The sequence below is a fragment of the Thrips palmi genome, unplaced genomic scaffold (assembly GCF_012932325.1).
Source record: "Thrips palmi isolate BJ-2018 unplaced genomic scaffold, TpBJ-2018v1 HiC_scaffold_18, whole genome shotgun sequence".
Classification (NCBI taxonomy): domain Eukaryota; kingdom Metazoa; phylum Arthropoda; class Insecta; order Thysanoptera; family Thripidae; genus Thrips; species Thrips palmi.
In genome coordinates, this window is record NW_023144627.1 from 17,542,851 (window position 1) to 17,556,212 (window position 13,362).

At 61.0% G+C, this 13,362-nt stretch overlaps 1 protein-coding gene across 1 annotated transcript in view; it reads left to right on the forward strand.

Annotated features, from left to right (window-relative positions):
• Positions 1-10,194, forward strand: part of LOC117644750 (histone-lysine N-methyltransferase 2D-like) — a 47,244-nt gene extending 37,050 nt beyond the window's left edge. Inside the window, exons 3-10 of the mRNA XM_034384364.1 lie at positions 5,907-5,977; positions 6,095-6,372; positions 6,514-6,682; positions 6,934-7,047; positions 7,684-8,055; positions 8,471-8,623; positions 8,962-9,293; positions 9,507-10,194. Of these exons, the coding sequence (XP_034240255.1) occupies positions 5,907-5,977; positions 6,095-6,372; positions 6,514-6,682; positions 6,934-7,047; positions 7,684-8,055; positions 8,471-8,623; positions 8,962-9,293; positions 9,507-10,194 (2,177 nt within the window). The remainder of the gene's footprint in view (positions 1-5,906; positions 5,978-6,094; positions 6,373-6,513; positions 6,683-6,933; positions 7,048-7,683; positions 8,056-8,470; positions 8,624-8,961; positions 9,294-9,506) is intronic.
• Positions 10,195-13,362: the final 3,168 nt, after the last annotated feature.

Below are 13,362 nucleotides of genomic sequence, written 5' to 3' on the forward strand. Positions count from 1 at the left end.
GGGGAAGCCTGACGTAGTGCACCGTTTTGCCGCCGCCAATGATTCCATAAGGCAAGGCTGTTGACATTTGAGGCGTGCCACTGTGTGCCACACCTGCGCTGCCTTCGAGATGAAGGAGGAAAAAAAAAGAATGGGTTTCCTTTTCCATCCAGACTTGGCCCTGCTCCGGGGTGTCTCATTTCATCCGGATCGACAAAGGCGTTTTATGACCAGGCCTATTTATGTACTGCCAAGTTAAAGGTTTTTTTTTGCACTTGGTTTTTGGCCACTCTGGCGCCACTGCCGTGGGCGGCCGGAACGAGACCACGCCCAACGCATTGTCCGTTTTCGAATAAGAAAACGAAGGATCGTTTAAGAAGGAGCCGCCGAAGGCACACTGTAATCAGCTTATTTATGGGAACATACGTTGATGGATTAAACACAGCCTGCTGACTGGTCGGACGGACCAATATCCGAGCCATAATGAGTGTGGCTCGCACTCTTGCGCAAACTGGACCATTTTTGCGGCGCAATTTCTCATGGCTGGACTTCCCTATGCGTCCCTGCCGCCGTCCCTGGCAAGGAAGCACTTTTCCCTCCATAAATTCGAACCCATTCTGTCACCGGGATCATGCTCTGGCGGTCACCCAGTTGCGCGCGCGCCGGGCAGATGATGCAGATAGCGACTCAACCTAGTCTCTCTGCCGCCGAAGGACGCATGTTCAAAACTCGAGCATGTTTCTTTTTTCTGCAGTGGGCAGCGCAGAAGGGTACAGCTGGTGAGGAACAAAAATAAATTACTGTGAAGGTGGATTCGAACCCAGGCTGTGTGGGTCAAGATCCGCCCTCCTTGTTCGCACGGCCACCGAGAGACCAGCATGCAGCTGCCCAACGGGTGGCTGAATGAATCACACACCCCGATGGTATCGAGAGAAACTGAAAATATCAAGTTCCTACCCGCAGATTTTTTCTCGAAATAGACCCGCTTATCTTTGTGTAAGTCCCCACTGACGCTCGGCGCAAGAAAACCCCCTCGGTACAGCAATTATTACAGTCGCCGATGATCATCGATATTTAGAAACATTTTCATCACTCCGTTTCAACACGACAGCGGCGCCGTCCGTACCATTTTTTCCTTCCCTGTTTTTTCCCTCCTTTTCCTGCTCATTATTTCCTCCGTGATTATTCACCTGGCTCTTATCAGACCGAACAATTTCTCATCATCCAGCACCGCGCGGTGGCCTTAATAATTTGACGATGGTGGCGCGGCGCTGCGAGCGACCTCTGTGCGGCGGCACCGGGCACCAGCGGCGGGCTCCGTTCCATTTGTCCTCCGGGATGACCGCGGCGTGGTGTAACTGTTACACTGTAACCCGAGAAATAAATACCGGCATGCGTCGGACTGCCGACTCCACCGCACCGCCTTCTCACGGCAATGACGAGACAAAAGAGAAAGGAGGAAAAAATGAAGCGTCACGAAGAAAAGACCGCTAATTGACCGCGGGATCATTTTGGCGGGAAACGGTCTCAAAGTATGAAACAGTGCGTTTCAATCAACACGGCTGGCTTACCCGCGAAGCCTGCTTACCTTTTACAAGCTGTAAGATGCTTAATTTTTTGGAGAAGTGCAGGAAAAGTCAGATTTTCGAACAATGAGGTAGCAAAATAAAAACGTGGTCGTCGGGGCGCATTGTCCGGTGCGATTTAGGTGGAGCGGCCGGTCTGCCCGGGGAAACCGGTACCGACTGTCGACCTCGGCTCTGACTTTGACACCGCCCAGCAGAGACAAACGACATCGACGCGGCGAATTTGAACCAACCGGCCAACCCCGCGGCCGGGGCGCGGTCGCGGCGCGGTCGCGGCGTGGGCGGCTCGGAAGCCGAGCCAGTGTCACAGCGGGAGTGACAGCCCGATTCGGAAATCGGATTTATGCATACTGTTATTCGTGACAGATTTTGACTTTAAGTCAGAGTTTGCGGAAGGATTCTCGCAAGTTAAAAATTTGTGGTGCGAAAAAATGGACTGCGTGGGTTGGAAACTGCAACTGAGAGAACATTGCGACTTGAAATGCTCGTTTGAGTACAGGAAAGCCCAATTTTTCTGTGGGGTTCCGGGGTTGCCAGGAAGCCGCACCGGACGCGTCCCTTCGACTGGCCTTGCCCGGCCTTGCCCGGTGCATCGCCCGTCCCGGAGTCCGCCTCGGACCGCAGTAGTTAATTTCTTCCCGGCTTTGGACAGATGTCCAATTTGGCCGCTCTCCCGGGACTCTCCGAGGGACTCACGCAGGCTCCGCCGGGCTACGCGCTGCGCGTAAACGGTTTCATGAAGCCTGGTTACACAATGGGTCGCCCAGTCGCAGTGAAGGGCACCGACAGGGCACTGCCTGCCCCGGCCTTGGGCCCTGGCTCTACTCCACGCCCTGGGCAGCCCTGGGTCTCACTGGACTGCTGGCGGGGCTTGCGGTGGTGGCACCGAATGTGTGTGTGTGTGGGGGGGGCACGCGCAGACCTGGGCACGTTCACAAATCACCCACGCAAATCGGTGCGACCGCCCCGCCCCGCCCCGCCACCGACTCACAGTGAGCCACAAGACCGGTGAAGGTGGTCTAAATCCAGGACGGTGTTTTGAGCCCCAGAGTCGCTAAAAGGGACTCGAACCGAACGTGTGACCCCACCCATGGATTGCCCTCCGAACGAGGAATCCATCGGTGGGGTCACACGCTCGGTTCGAGTCCTGTTCAGCGACTCTGGAGCTCAAAACGCGTCTAGAGTTTCGGCCGTTGGCGCCGGTCTTCTGGCCAATCCACTGTGTTGGTTGTGAGGCTCGAGCGCGGCGTATCGCTGTGCTTCTTGCCTGAAAGCGCGCGTCGCTCCGGACCGCCTCGAGTGTGCTCGCCGACTCCGCCCGCTCCGCCCTATGCCGCGGCATGCCGGCCCATGCCGGCCCAATCCATCCATTACATCAGCCGGGCCTCGGCGGGGCCGCCGGGGCCGGCAACCCGTTTATGAATTGGATCGCTCTGTCGCCGTATGAAAAATTGTCGCTGCTGGTGGGGACAAATGGGCTCACCATTCTCATACCGGGTCGGCAACGCAGCGCGGTTCATTTTGCACACACACACACACACACACACACACACACACACCGCACACACACTCGCGCACTCGCATTGCACGCACACAATCAAACGCTCCCAATCGCACACGCACACAGACGCACTCGGCGGCTCTGAAACGATCTCTCAGCCTCCAATTGTGTCTAGCCGCTGTCCGTTCTTTTTTTTTTTCCTGCCCTCGCCGTTCCTCTCGCGCCTTCTTTGCTCTGCCGAGCGATTCCGATGGGTCGTTTCGGCTCGAACCGAGCGTGTGACCCCACCAATGGACTCCTCGTTCGGAGAGCAATCCATTGGTGGGGTCACACGCTCGGTTCGAGTCCCGTTTAGCGACTCTGGAGCTCAAAACGCGTTCGGAGCTTCGGCCGCCTCCACCGGTCTTCTGGCCCACTGTGCGGCGCAACGCACAGCGTCCTTGCCACCCGCACTGCCGAACGGCACCGAACGGCAGCGGCACGCACCGGCCGATCAGATGCGGAGTATCGCCGACGGTATCGCCGCGAGTATTGCCGTGTGGGAATAATCCATTGTCCGTGCCCCCCCCTCCCCTTTTTCCCCTCCCCGCCTACTCAGCTGCAATCAGGTGTGCGGCCCCCAAGGACAGGCAATTGGCAGCACACCCTTCTAATTCCTGATTCGTATTGCGTTTCGTTTTCGTTTCGTTGTGCCGCTGACCGGCCGACCGGCTGGCCGTGCGGGTGTAGTGTTCGCAGCGGTCCGTCGGCGCGGCGGCGTCGACAACGGGCCTCGCCAGAAATCGATTCGCCGAACGAAACTTTGGACGCCCGAGGCGTTGGCGTTATCTGTCGAAAAAAAATGAACTGACTCCCGAGCGGCGCATGCGCTACAGTCCGTTCTAATGGCCAGCATTGAGAGAAGTCTCATGGGCACGCAGTTCTTTGGACTCGTGTCTTTTACGACCGACGTGGAACAGAATGTGTAGCATTGGCGGCCTTTCCGGTGGTCGCTTGGCTCCGTACCTGCATTCAAGTCTCCACCACCGCCAGCACAACAACCGCCAACAACAACAACAACAGCACCTGCAACACCCGTCGCAGGGGCCTTACTGGTTGTTTCACAGTCGAGTTGTCGAATTTTGAATCACCCGGCGCGCCGCCCGGCCGGCCGGCCTGCCCCCTTTCCATCCACCACGGCGTCCGGCTACATTACACAGGCGATTACGTGTGGCGACCGCCCCGCCCGCCCCGCCCCGCCCCGCCCGCCCGCCCCGCCCCGCCCCGCCCCGCCCCGCCCCGCCCCGCGGCCGACAGCGTCAACACCAGGCCAGTCGGATAAGTTTATTTAGCTCGCCAAGTCGGCGTGCGCGGAGAAGGCGGAGAACGCGGAGCAGGGCCCGCAGTGTAGTAGACGCCGCGGATGTAGCAGGTGACGCTGCGTGCCGCGCGGCGGAGGGGAGGGGGGGGGGGGGGGAGGGGCGTCGTCACGGCGACGCAGTGAAAGCGCTTGGCCGATAAAAAGCGGGCGTCCGCGGAAGGCTTCCAGAGGCAATAAGGCTTGCGACGCCCAGTGGCCAGTGGCGGAGACCGATTCCGAGAGCCGCGTCGTTTTCGTCTCTCTCTCTCTCTCTCTCTCTCTCTCTCTCTCTCTCTCTCTCTCTCTCTCTCTCTCTCTCTCTCTCTCTCTCTCTCTCTGTCCCGTGTCGCTGCGAGAGAGACAGACGACTCTGGCTGCATGCCTTGGCGTCTTGGCAGGGCGGTGCGCGCTTTTTCCAGTGTGGTGGTGGCGCCCCGACTCGAGGAATGCGCGACTCGGCCGCTCGGAAATGACGTCACGTTCGCAAATGAAGCGAGGGGAGGCTCAAGTCCAATTTCAAATAAGACACACACACAAAAGTAATGTTTGTGAAATTTGAATAAAAGAGAAGAAATTTTGAAGTTTGGGATCGTGTCCAAGTTATTTTTAAAAATACTCTCTGACACGTGGCCCAAAACTTACGCGGGCGTTGTCATAAAATTGAAAGTGGTTCCCCCTCGACTGTGCGACTGACAATTTTTCATAGCGTGATTTAGTGGGCACTAGTTGTTTCGCCGAGCATGTCGTTACTTTGAGTGGCGGGTTGTTTGTACAGCCGTGCTGCGGTCCTGTACACCCCCTGGGCCCACATAACTCTGGCATCCCACCACCACCACCACCTCCACCACCACCACCACCAACAACAAAACCGACACACAGTGGGCCAGAAGACCGGCGCAGGCGGCCAAAACTCTAGACGCGTTTTGAGCTCCAGAATGGATAAACGGGACTCAAACTGAACGTGTGACCCCACCAATGGATTGGTCTCCGAACGAGGAATCCATTGGAGGGGTCACACGTTCGGTTCGAGTCCCATTCAGCGACCCTGGAGCTCAAAACGCGTCTGGAGTTCCGGCCGCCTCCACCGGTGTTCTGGCCCACTGTGCGACAACATCAACAACACTACGCCTCCACCACCACCGCCGCGGCGCGCGCCACCTGAACCCGGGCGGGCCTCTCGCCCTCTCACTGGGGCACAGCGATCACAAAGATATCCAGCCCTGCAACGCGTAGGAGGAGGCGAGGCGAGGCCTGTCGGCGTGGGCCCGGCCCAGAGGCCCGGCCCGGCCAGGCCTAGCGCACCGTGCGGTTACATATTGCCCACCCGCCGCCAAATGATACCAGCTCAACGGCCTTACGAAATAGCACTCGCGTTGTCTCTCTTTGTTTCTCTCGATTTTGTTTCTCTGTCGTTCTTTCTGTCGAGGCGCGTTTGTGCGCTGAGGGAATGTCACGCTGATGCACTTGGTTTGGTTTTCAAAACTCTGTGTGTTTGTTGCAGGCGCGGTGCTCGCGCTCCTGCTGTTGCTGCTGCACAACCCGGCCGTGGTGTCCCAGGTGTCGGAGCCCGGGGTGAGAAGTGTTATTTTGAAATAAAACAAAGCTTTATCCTACTTTCGAAAAACATAAAGACCTTACGGATAGTACGGGGTTTGTAGTTTTACCAGTGTCTCTTTGATTCCGGCGCAGTACCTGGACTTCGACAACCTGCCGGAGACCAACTTCTCGTGCGAGGGGAAGGTGATCGGCGGCTACTATGCGGACGTCGAGACGGGCTGCCAGATGTTCCACGTGTGCACCATCGGCCAGAAGGGCGAGGTGTCCGACATCAAGTTCCTCTGCCTCAACGGCACCGTCTTCGACCAGGAGACGCGCGTCTGCGAGCGCCTGGACGAGGTGGACTGCAGCCGCACGGAGGCCTTCTACGACCTGAACCTCGAGCTGTACGGCAACAGCCCCGCCGTCGGGTAAGGTTCTTTTTGTTTGCGAGTGTATGTCAGAGTCGCTAAACGGGACTCGAACCGAGCGTCCAGCAATCCATTGGTGGGGTCACACACGGTCTTCTGGCCCACTGTGCGGCGAGACTCACGGTGTGTTCGTCTTGGCAGGCACCATGACGACGACTCGGACGACGACGAGGCCAAGGAGGACGAGCGCGAGCAGGAGTCGACGGAAGGCCCGTCGCTCGGGGACGCCGACGGCAAGCAGGGGCAGCAGGGCGCGCTGAGGACCAGCCTCGCGCCCTCCACCGCCCCAGCCACGCCGCCAACCACCCGCGCCCCTCCCGCCACCCTGGGTGAGCACCGCGACCAACTCCACCACTCTCAAAACTTTGGCCGTCACTGCCTGCTAATTTAACGAGGAGTATGTCAACCAGCAAGTTCAACTCTTTCCTTTCCCCGCCAGCCCCGCCGACGACGACCGCCGCCCCCATCAGGCCCACCACGTTGGCCCCGCGACCGCTGCCGCCGCGGCCGCCACCGCCGCCCACGGGGCCGTCGCCGTCGCCAGGGTCGGCCGGCGGGCAGGGCGGGCAGGGCGGCCAGTTCGGCTTCCCGGGGTCCTCGCCGGGCACCCTGGCCGCTCTGCTCGCGCTGCAGCACGCCTTCCAGTCCACCATCAAGGCCAACGGCGGCAACCTGGTAAGGCCGCGGGGGTTACGGAAGGGCCCGCGCGGTGTGCTCCGCAGCGCCACGCCACTGTACAGGTCATTTGCCGTGATTGCGGACGCGGGATTGATTGGCGGCGAGAAAGCCGCGGTCGCTATCTATCACATGGGCAGCGTCCACAGCCATAAAGCCCGCGCCGCTCGCTCTGTCTCTCTCGCACCGCCAATGGGACGCCCCGCGAGTGCGAGAGAGACAGAGCGGCGGCGCGCCAAGCGAGGCGCTTCCGTCTCGGATAGGAGAGGCGCCTTTCCTCCCACTCGATTTGCAAAGCAAATGAGAGCGAAAACGCGAAGCGCGCCTCGGACGCGGCCAAGACACGCGGCAGGTGGCTGCTGCTCCGGAGGCGGCCGCCGAGAGTCGCTCTCGTCGCTCTGTCTCTCTCGCACCTCACGCCCCATGAGTGCGAGAGAGATAGCTATGGAAACGACTTCGGAATGAGTGTGCCGTGAGCTCGCAGTGCAGGCGCGGGCAGGGCGGGGCTCCAAAGCGAGATATGCATCTTGCATTCTGTCGAGGGTCAAGGCCTCGCCTCGCGACTTGCCTCGCGAGGTGCGGACTGTCCGGGACTGTCTGCGGACTGCGCCGTGTAACGCTGTCGCTTGGTTGCAGCCCGCGGCCCCCAGCGCCCCCAACGCCCCCGCGGCCCCCCAGCACGACCGGGCGCCGCCGCTGTCCGCGCCGCCCCCCACCAAGCTGCTCCTCGGGGGCGGCTCGGGCCACCACTTCCCGGTCGACAGCCACCGCCTGCAGCACCAGCAGCAGCAGCTGCAGAAGGCGCAGCAACAGCAGCACCAGCTGCAGCAGCAGCAACAGCAGCAGCAGCACATCCAGCAGCAGCAGCAGCACCTGCAGCTGCAGCGGCAGCAGGAGCAGCTGCAGCAGCAGAAGGCGCAGCAGCAGCAGCAGAGCTTCCAGCAGCAGCGGCAGCAGCAGCAGCAGCACCAGCAGCAGATCAACCTGCTGGCTTCGACGCAGCACAAGGTACCCCGACGCTTATCAGCCTGGCCAGCATTCGCGCATTATGTCGGCGTAACGAGATGGCCGCGCTGCCGTGGCGCTGCCGAGGCGCGGCGCGCACTGCAGGAAGCGCCTCGCCGCGCGCTGCGCCTCGCTGGGCTGCAGACTCATTCCGAGAGTCGGGTTCGTCGCTCTGTCTCTCTCGCACTCATGGGGCGGTCCCTGCAGGTCCGAGAGAGACAGAGCGACGAAACCGACTCTCGGAATGAGTCTACTGCTAGCCCCGCCTGGCTGCCATAGTCCTACTGAGTGGAAGGTCTCTCTCTCACACTCATGGGGCGCCCCGTAAGGGAGCCAGAGAGATAGCAGCATGCCGACGAAAGCACTGTTCGGAATCACTCTGCAGTCTGCCTATAACGTGGCCGATCACTGTTTGCAGAACAGGGCGAGCGGGCCTTCCCCCATCGGCCACCACAGCCGGCCGTCCCTCACGCCGCCGCGCGGCTTCGGGCTGCCCCCCTCGGGGCCCTCGTCGGGGCCCTCCGGACCCACCCCGCTGCGCCCCGCCACCCCGAGGCCCGGGGCACATGCGGTGAGTACACGGGGAGGCCGGCCGCACAGTGGGCCAGAGGACCGGTGGAGGCGGCCAAAACTCTAGCCGCGTTTTCAGCTCCAGCGTCGTTAAAAAGGACGAGAACGGAACGTGTGACCCCTCCAATGGATTCCTCGTTCGGAGAGCAGTCCATTGGTGGGGCCACACGTTCGGTTCGGGTCCGCCGTAGTGGTAACTATTTTCTCGATGAAGTTGAGCTTGTTGACGGTGGTCGTCGAGCGCTCGGCGTCCGCACCGCGTCGGCGTGTGCGTTTGCCTTTCAATTTCCGCTCTTGTCATCCGCCCCTCTTTGTGTTTGTCCGCTGTGCGGCGCGCAGGTGCTCCCCGCCACGCTGTCGCCGCTGTCGCGGCCCAAGCCCACGCCGAGCCCGCCAAGTCCGCCACCATTCAGGCCGTTCGGCGCCACGCCCAGCGGGCCCAGCCCCACGCCCGAGTCAGCGTATCTCCTCCACCAGCTCAAAGTCAACCAGCAGACGCATCAGCAGCAACAACAGCAACATCACCAGCAGCATCACCACCCGGGGCCGCAGGCCGAGCACGGCGACTACTTCGTGGGGCCCGACGACCGCGGCAAGGCGGACGAGGAGGACGAGGAGGACGACGACGACCTCGAGGACGAGGAGCCCGAGGCGCCGTCCGCGCCGGCCAAGTGAGTTTCCTAGTGCAGTAGTACTGTTTCACTGTGCAGTGGGAGCGCCCGGCGGGTAGGCAACCCTTGGCTTCAGCGCACGCCTGCGCTCGCGCTGCCTACCCTCCGGGCGTCAAGGTCCCCGGAGTCCCCGGAGCGCCGAGAGCTGCTCATGTTCCGGTGGGAACTGCCACCTTCGTCGTCTTAATTGCCCGCCGTGTTGTCTGTATGCAGATCCGTGGTGCCGCGCCTGAGCCAAGGCTTGAGCCAGGGCTTGGGGCAGGGCTTGAGCCAGGGCCTGAGCCAGGGCCCGCAGCAGTCGTTCTCGTCGTCCGTGCAGCACCCCGCCGCCAAGCAGGGCGGGCCGCCCGCACACTCCTCCATCAGCTTCAAGCCCTTGTTCGCCTCGCCGGGTGCCGCGCCCGGCGTGGCCGTCGTCTCGTCGACGAGGACGTCCTCCTCGTCGTCGTCTTCCTCCAAGACGGTGTCGTCGGCGTCCTCGGGCCCGAGCGGCCCCGGCGGTCCGCCGACGGGCAGCGCGGCGCTGCGGCCGGGCAAGCCGCACCAGCAGCACGACTCGATGCACCCCAGCGAGGTGGACTACGAGCGCTTCCTGTTCGGCCCCGTCAACGGCACCGACGTCCAGGACGCCGCCGACGCCGCGGACGCGTACGAGGACTACCGCGACGACGTGGAGGACGTGCAGGACGACCCGTTCTTCGACGACGTGCCTCGCGTGAGTGGCGGCCGCAGCCGCACCAAGCGCGCGGCGCAGCACCAGGACGACGACGCCGTGGCCCCGCCGCACCACCAGGACCACCAGCAGCAGCGCGTCAGCCGCGGCCGCGTGCGCGCCTCCTCCAGGGCCATCTTGTTGGAGCAGCGGGGCGTGACGAGCACCGCGGCCACGCCCGTCGGTTAGTAGAGTTTTCGCGCTAATTGGATTCCCACAGTAATTCATCACTGTCCATTGAATATGAAAATGATGGACGGCCTCCTCCTGCAGTGCCCGAGGACGCCGATGAGGCCTCCGCCGCCACGCCGCGCCGCAAGTCCCGGCCCCACGCCACGCGCGCCCGCGGCCACAACAAGTACTCGTTCATGGAGGACCCCCTGGAGGCACCCACCCCCACGCCCAGCGTCGAGCCGCTCACCTCCGACCCCTTGCCCGAGACCAGCTTCTCCTGCGCCGACAAGGTGGCGGGGGGCTTCTACGCCGACACGCAGGTCGACTGTCAGCTGTTCCACATCTGCTCGCAGGCGGGCGTCGATAGGTGAGACGCTACGCGACCCGCAGTGGGCCAGAAGACCAGTGGAGGCGGCCAAAATTCTTGACACGTTTCGAGCTCCAGAGTCCGTAAACAAGATTCGAACTGAACGTGTGGAAAACGCGTCTAGAATTTTAGCCGCCTCCTCCGGTGTGACCCTCGGCGCCCTGCAGACCGATTCCGAGAGTCGTTTTCGTCACTGTGTCTACAGGTGTTGTAAAAAACAAATTTTGTTTGTAGTCAGAGAAACCAAATCTGTCGCAGGCTGCGAAGAAGTTCGTTCTGTACTACCACAAACGATTCCCTTCGTAGTCTGCGAAGCGGCCGTGTTCTTTGTGGGTACAAAGAACGTTCTTCGCAGGAATAATTTATCTGCGAGGCGCCCTTCTGCGTGAGAGGGTCGTTAAGCATCCTGCCAACTCTTCGCCGCGGCCAAAGTAAAACTAGGCCGAGGCCACGCGCACACAAACACACACACGCAACAATCAAAATCGGCAAAAGGCTGTAAATTCTGGGATGGCCGCGTAAACGGCGCGGAGCGGCGGAGCGCGTGCGTCGGGGTCCCCCCGCTGGCTGATCCCGAAGGTCTGTTTCACCGCTCTGTCTCTCTCGCACTCACGGGGCGTCCCGTGTCGGAGCGAGAGAGAGAGAGCGACGAAAGCGACTCTTGGAATCAGTCTGCTGGGCGGGGTTCTCGCGGTCTGCAAGGCTTCGCGGCTTCGCGGCTTCGCGGCACCGCTCCGGTCTCTGCCAGTAACCATGCCGTTTTAACGTGGAGCGGTCCCGTCCAGCAGGCTGCTCCCGAACGGCGGGCCCGTCTGTCCGTCTCTCTCGCACCCTACGGACCTGCCCGTGAGTGCGAGAGAGACGGAGCGACGAGAGCGCTGTTCAGGATCCGCTCGCAGCCCCAGCCGCCCCAGCCGCGCAGTGGGGCGCGGGGGTCAGGGCCGGCGCCCCGCCACGCCCCGCTACGCCCCGCCGCTCGTATAACTACGTGAAGCAGGCTGCCAAGCTGTGACAGACATTTCGCTTAGCGAGCACCGCGTCGGTTTACAACAAGGGGAATTACCGCCTCGGATAATCCGAGCCTCCGAGCCCCTGGTGACTGACTTACAGTGGATCCGGAGCACGCCTGCACTGTCAAACCAAGTGTCTCACAGTGTGGGGGAGGGGCTTGGCGTTTTGCCTAACTTTCTGGCGGCTATCGACGGGCCAATTGTCCTTTTGCACCGCCACTGGATTCCCGCTTGTAACTTACAGTGTACAGTGATAAAATGGCTCGCCTGATGTGTTGTCGAATTGATTGCAGCCTCCAGGACAACAAGTTCATGTGCGGGCCCGGCACGCGCTTCAACCAGCGCAGCCGCACCTGCCAGGCCAGGGAGCTGGTGGACTGCAGCGTGTCCACCCGGTACTACAACCTCAACGCGCACTTCCGGATCCCGCCGCCCGAAGGTGCGTGCCGTGCGTGCTCTGGGATCACCCAACCCAGCGGTCGCACAGTGGGCCCGAGGACCGACCAGTAGAGGCGGCCAAAACTCTTGACGCGTTTTGAGCTGCAGAGTCGCTGAACAGGACTCGAATCGAGCGTGTGGTGACCCCACCAATGGATTCTTCGTTCGGAGAGCAATCCAGTGGTGGGGTCGAGTCCCATTTAGTGACTCTGGAGCTCAAAACGCGTCCAGAGTTTCGGCTGCCGGCGTGAGTCGTTTTTCTTTTTCTTGTTTTTATTGATTAAACTGATAGCAATGTTGGCTTGCAGAGCCGGTGACCCTCCCGTTCTTTGACTCGGCTAAGGCGTCCTCCAGGAACAAGCGGTCGCCCCAACGACAAACGACAGGTGAGCCAACGTTTTCAGTCAAAAGAAAATCCAACTCCAATTTATTTTAATCCAACGAACTCTAGTTAAAAGAAAGCGATCTGTCAAAGTCAGAAGTCATCAGTCCACGGAACAGAGTGAGAGAGACTGACGTTTCCGTCTCACTCGAGCTGCAGAGCAATAAGGCTGCATGAGAATGGCATCTTAATGGGCTTCCTCTCCTAGTACCATTGTCGTAGAATTTGACAAATGCTTCTCTGGGTCACTGTAACTCGTAGTATGCCTTGTGCATGATACCACACTGCGTTGTCGTTGTGTCTCTACTGCATGGAGGGGGCTAATCATCTTCATCATCGCCATCGTCATCAATTGTGTCATTTTCCAGGTCATTCCCTACACAAGTGACCGACAATCTGACTGATCACTGCTGGCGGTCAAGTAAGTGACGCTGTATTTGGCCATTCCGCACCATTTTCAAGCCTACTCTTCTGTTTCTGCATTTGTTTGTGCGAGTGTGTGAGAGCACTGGACCCAGTCGTTTTTTCAACAGCTTGTAAAACCTTCCGCTTTCAAATTCACACCACCCTCACTCACCTAGGTCACTGCGCACTGCCCTGTGCCACATGGCCGCGGTGTAGAGAGGCGCGTTCGCATGCACGCACCTTCACGCAAGTTTTTATCCAGGTGTCTTACTGCAAGTTGTCTCCTATGCCGCAGGTCGAGAGGATCGAGCGGCCGCCTTCCTCTGCAAGGAGCCGGGCCTGTTCGCGGACGTGTCCTCGGGCTGCGAGCAGTTCCACGTGTGCCACGCGGACCCGGGTTCGAATCCCCGCCTCCTGTCCACGCAGCCCTGCCCGCCGGGCACACTGTTCGACCAGCGGCAGGGCGCGTGCGACGCCGAGGCCGAGGTGGAGTGCGCGCTGCTGGCGGACGCGGACCTGGGCTTCGGCGGCGTCGCCAGACGCTCGTCGCGCTCGCTGGCCGCGCTGGCCGTGCTGCAGGA